General features: G+C 34.0%; 1 protein-coding gene across 1 annotated transcript; it reads left to right on the top strand.

The window, feature by feature from the left end:
* Positions 1-331: 331 nt before the first annotated feature.
* Positions 332-1,252, top strand: LOC140444515 (KRAB-A domain-containing protein 2-like). The gene has a single exon (XM_072536273.1). It carries the CDS (start codon positions 332-334, stop codon positions 1,250-1,252), a length of 921 nt encoding a protein of 306 aa, XP_072392374.1.
* The last annotated feature ends 4,748 nt before the right edge of the window (positions 1,253-6,000 follow it).

Raw genomic sequence — 6,000 nt, 5'->3', positions numbered from 1 at the left:
AAATCTGTAGTCGGAAGCGGTTCTGTGTCGTTGTAAAACATTTTTGTTTAGTTGAACAAGCGGTGTGAAGTTTCGAGTATTCTGTGCATACCTACTAACTTATTTTACAATGAGTGATTTCGAGTCTATGAAATTAAATCTGGAAAAGAAAACAATCATCAGTTATTCGCCAGAGATGAGTATTATGCATTTTTAATAAAAGTTAAAACAATCAAAGACACGACTTCTCACAAAACACCTGAAGAATATCAACGGTTATCACAGTATGATACTGTAAAAATTGTCCCACGAGACCCATATTTTAATTGGACATGGGGGCCGCAACAGAATAATGAAAGAACTTAAAAAGAAATATAAGAACATCACTGTGGAGTTTGTCAAGGTTTACTTAAATCTTTGTGTACCGTGTCAAAAGAAAATGAGTATTCCAAAAAAAGGACTCGTTGTAAAGCCAATTTTAAGTAGTGCATTTAATTCGAGATGTCAAGTCGATCTTATTGACATGCAGTCACAAGCGGATGGTGACTATAAATTTATTATGGTCTATCAAGACCATCTTACCAAATTTGTTCAGCTCAGAGCATTAAAAACCAAATGTGCCGAAGAAGTTGCGTACCATTTGTTGGAAGTGTTTACCATATTTGGAGCTCCACACATTTTACACAGAAATAATGGTCGAGAATTCGCAAATAAGATTATTGAAGAAGTCTGCAGTATGTGGGACGAACTGAAAATTGTCCACGGAAAACGCAGACACAGCCAGTCGCAAGGTTCGGTAGAGAGAGCGAACCAAGATATCGAAAAAATGTTGGCCACATGGCTGGAAACAAACAAAACGAGTCATTGGTCGGAAGGCATAAAGTTCATCCAATTTATGAAAAACAGAGCTTACCATTCCGGCATTAGCTGTAGTCCATACGAGGCACTATTCGGTTTTAAGGCTAAAGTAGAATTAAAAACATACTTAATTGCTGGTACTTTGACTGAAATTAGAAGCGAAGAAGATTTAGAAGCAATATTAGCAGATGAGTCCGATGATGCTGATGATGGATCAAAGCACCGTGATAATTTAGATGTTAACAGTACAACCAAGGATTCACAATTAGCGAATGTTGAATACCCCGGTAACGCTAACAGCCGAATAGAATATAATGCATGTGCAATAGTTGCTGTCAATGGGGAAGACAATGAAAATGGGGAAGACAAGACAATTGGAGTTGAAGAAAAAGGGACACGAAGAAGATGGCACTGAAGTTGAGAAAACTTCAAACAAAATTTAAGGGATTCGAGATCTTGCTAAACAGTCGCTTATAAAACAAGCTGACAGAATGTTAAAGCATTCTAATAATAGATTCCCTGTTGAAAAAGTAGGTGAAAGTGTTAGAGTGCGAATTCCAGAAGTTGATAGAGCTAAGGCCGATAGCCGAAATAGTATTGCCATTATTAGGCTCTACTACCGAGGTCCCTATTACCGAGGCCCTCGGTAATAACGTAATCTTTCATTCTGCTTTTAAATTTTTTAAAAATACTTATTTTTCTGAGGATTCCAAAAAAATTAATACATTTAAAACCCATTGAAAATTTTGACAGGAGACAATTTGCGCCTTTCCCCTTAAGTGTTTTAACTGTTTTTACATATTACACGTCTATGTAGTTAAGTTTTTTTATTGATAAATGTTGTTTAAGTGTTTTAACTTTGTTAAGAAATACAAGTCTATTTTTACTTGTTTGTTACCAAATACAATTCTAGTTAGGTTTTTTTGATTGATAAATTATGTTTAGGTGTTTAACTTTATTAACAAATTCGAGTCTGTTTTTACTTATTACATGTCTAGTTAGGTTTTTTGATTAATAAGTTCTGTTTAAGTGTTTAACTTTTGTTTAAGTTGCACAGGGTTTTATCTTCACCTCCATTTTCTCCATTAAGTAACGTACTGAAGTGTCTTATGTTTAGAATCAATCATTAAGTATAATATCCTGGTGCTGTCAATCAGAAGACAATTTCGTCACTTTATGTGTACCTACGCTTATATTGGAAATGTGTGCTGATGATAATCATGTTCAAACATTCTGCAAAATTTAAATTTCTGGTTCCATTGTCGTTATATTCTTGGTGTATTGTATAAGGTCCTGTGGTTAGTATGTACATATAATTCTATGGGGTATCTTCTAGAAAAATTAATAACAGTTAAATTCTTCTTCTTTAGGTGCCGTCTTCTTAGCGAAGGTTGGCGATGACCTCTGCAAAGTCTTCCCGTAACCAGTTAAATACCAAAAATAATTAAATACCAACAATATTACACGCAGCAACAAAATTTAAAATTTTACATCAATTAGAAAATATTGACGAACTATATACAAATTTTACGTCCTCACTGTACGAATGTTGTTTAGCTTTGGTAATTGTCATTTGTCATTAAAAAAAGACTTTATGACTTTCACAATAATTGAAAATGTTAGAGCATAAAATTTCTATTTTGATAGTCTTCATTTCTTTTTTAAATCGCGTACGTTTTTGTGTCTAATGCCATAATCTCAGCGAATACAGCAACTCGAACTTTAGAGCAGGAGCCGTTATTAATATCATAAGGGAATAAGAGGCCGTTATTGCGCAGCCCAAGGCAATTTTCTGTTTCGATTCCCAGAAGACGACTAAAACGTTGCATAATTGTTTAATTATTGAGTATAATCTAGCAACCCGCGCTCTCACTTCGAAACTTTTATTCCCCTAGCTTCGTTGAGCTGATCCGCTAAGAGAGGGTTATAGCAAATTTTGTTTTATACAATCTTATGGTATACTACGAATCATTCTAAATTTTTCTTTTATTACCTAATACAGGATATCATTTTTTCCGTCTTTTTGTAAATATTTTACTATAATATATTGTTTCAAAATTCGATACAAAGGTAAAACGTTGTACAAGTAATTCTATTTTATTTATAATTTTACATTTAGTTAAAGGGTGTGCCATTTGGATGATTCTTATGATATAATTGAGTGGAAATTTTTTATTGATTTTGATAATATAAAAAGATTATTTCTACGTCATACTGGTTTTTTCTAAGCTGCATCCACGTTATACCGCTTATATACTGTTTAACCTATGTACATATACAGGGTGTCCAGAAACTCTCCTAACAAATGAAGACCGGAGATTCCTCAGATAATTTTAAGACAATTTAACCCAATTCACCTAATCCGAAAATGCTTCCTAAGAGAGCTAGAGCTATTTGAAGATGGCGCCTTGTAATTAGTTTTTCTTAAATACCTTCAGAATGATTCTACTTAGAAAAAGGAACATTGGTACATTTTAAAATCGATTACAATTAATCCGTTTTGGGTAGGTCAACGGATTTTAAGGCATAACTTTTTTATCTTTAACTTTTGAGCGTTTGTTATACTAGATTAATAAATTTTCAGATATTCAGTTTTCTAGAAAAATCGATTTGATAATTTGTCTTTTTGTCGTCATGAAAGTCGTTTGTCGTAATCTTTTGTTTCAATAAATGCAGCACATAATTCGTAAAAAAAGTTTTGGAAAAGAACCAAAAAATCAAATTGAAACAAAATTTTATTTAGATGATTTCAAAAACAAATTATTTATTACGATGAAACGAAACACAAAAGAACAAGTATTAAAAGGAGATAGGTACAAAAGATTCTCGATGTGATAACCATTAGTCTCTATGCATAAATTGATCCTTTTGCTTAGAGAACGCCGAATTCTTGCAAAAATTGCAAAGTTATTTCTAAATTCGTTGCAAGCATCTTGTATTATTAGCCGAGTTGTGCACGATTTTATATCGGAACGGAATAAACAAATGCTTTTGTGTATCTCCAAACACAATAATTGCAATGATTAAAATCCGGCGATCTTGCTGGCCAAGCAAACGGACCACCTCTTCCATTCCAGTGGTCTTCGTAGTTATTATGAAGAACGTCTCGTACATTCCTGCTAAATTGGGCCAGGCAGCCGTCATGTAAAAACCATAAATTTTGCCAAATATTTAAAGGCACATCATCTAACGAATCAGGTAAACCATTTTGCAGGAAATGTAGTGAATCAGTAGGCGATTAGGAATAAATGAATGTGGTGATACCAATCTCTCTGAAGAAGTTCTGATGTAAGTTTGGTTAGGTGTTTACCCATTTGTTTGGTTCATCCACTCGATCATTACGTTTTAATTAAGGATGCAAGTATCTCATTCTGGTCTTCAGTATCTCATTAATTCTTTCAATTCATCAATATCTAATCAATTTACAATCGTTTTAGAAGAGGACTGACTTAAAATTTCGCTCTTGGTCGGAGTGGATGTCCAAAATAACACCAAATCGGCTGAAACTTCTTTAACAAGTATCTCTGTAACGGTAGCAGATTGGATCTCAGCAGTACGATGGTTGGACCAAATAAAGGACACGACTGGTTACTAATTCTCTGAAGCAAAACAATACGCACATATGATAGAGATAATTGGATAGAAATAGCCAAACAAATTACATGACCTAACTACATCCTTGTGCATTAGAAAAGATAGAGAAGGAGGCATCAGTCCAGTTTTTAAAATAATCCATGACTAACAGGATATATTTATTTCCATTATCCGTACCTGCAAATAGACTTGCAATGTTGATTGCTACTCTTTCCATAGGACTACCAATATTGTAGTGTTTCATGGCTGCCCTCTTTTTACCAACTGAACCATTACTGGTTGCGCACAGTTTACATTTGTGGCACCATATTATTAACAGTTCACCCAATAGATCCATGGCCGAATATTTTGCAGAGTTTTTGTAATAAAAAAGTGTCCACATAATGGACCGCCATGAAATTGACCCAATACTTCTAACATTCTACACTGAATCAAACATGATAAAAAAGATTTTAACAGCGCAGCCGGTGGTAATAAGAAGACTGAACAGATCAAATCTGAGGTGGATAGACGGAGTAACACAAGATGTTAAGAATATCGGTGTTGACAACTAGAAAATCCAAGTAAGAGATAGAGCAGATTGGCGCTGAAAATTGGTACAAAAGATATTTTAAAATCAAACTTTTTACAGTAAAAGTACATACTTACATTAAATTGGCGGCTTTTAAAAAATCATCCGAAAGCAAAAAAATAAAATGGTAACATATTCTCTATCGAATTGGCTATGGTCGAAACTACAATGAAACATTTTTACCGAAGTTTTGAATTTTTCGATTCTTTGTTTGCAGTATTAATAAATTGTTTTGTAATAAAGTGTAAAACTTGTAATTGTTTATATACCAATTAATAGTTTTGGTTGTAGTACCGACCATAGAGAGACATCTTAATAGTAAAATGCCATTTGGTTCATGTTTATAAGTGCAATAGTTTGCTATGTTTCATAACTCTGTGGACAGTAGTGCACGAAAAACCAGAGTCGTAAGCTATTTTTTAGTACATATTAGAAGTAGGCTACAAATTAACGTGACCTAAAATTGTTACTTCTGCTACTTCAGTAAGGTTTCAGGCGGGACAGCAGAACAGGCTCTTGTCCCGTCCAGTGTCGCGCACTTTTCCATCTTCTGTTCCCTTCCTCGTCCCGTCCTGCAACTATTTTTGCTGTTCCGCGTGAAAGTCTTGTAATAGTTTAATTTATCTGCCTCGCTCATTATGACAATATAAAGATATATGTGATTTCAAGTAAATCGTAGATCAAGCCAAACAAAGAAATTATGTTTCAGTAGCACTCTGTGGATTATTTTTTTTTATAAATTGTATACGTTGTTATGTAAGCTACGTCTACGAAATTGTAAAAGAGGGCTACTGGCCAACGCAAAGTTCTGCGTTTAGTGGAATAATGAGAAACGATTATGAAGAAGAGTACGACAGTATCAACAATACACATAAGTATCAGATGACGTGTCGCACAATCCAAAGAACATTCCAAAATAAAACAAGAAAAGAAACAGAAGTTAAATTTCCAAGGTAATGGCAGCATCGATTTAATCTTAAGGTGGTAAAACTTGGACG

This window comes from Diabrotica undecimpunctata, chromosome 6 (assembly GCF_040954645.1).
Source record: "Diabrotica undecimpunctata isolate CICGRU chromosome 6, icDiaUnde3, whole genome shotgun sequence".
NCBI lineage: Eukaryota > Metazoa > Arthropoda > Insecta > Coleoptera > Chrysomelidae > Diabrotica > Diabrotica undecimpunctata.
This window is presented reverse-complemented; position numbering and strand designations above follow the sequence as displayed.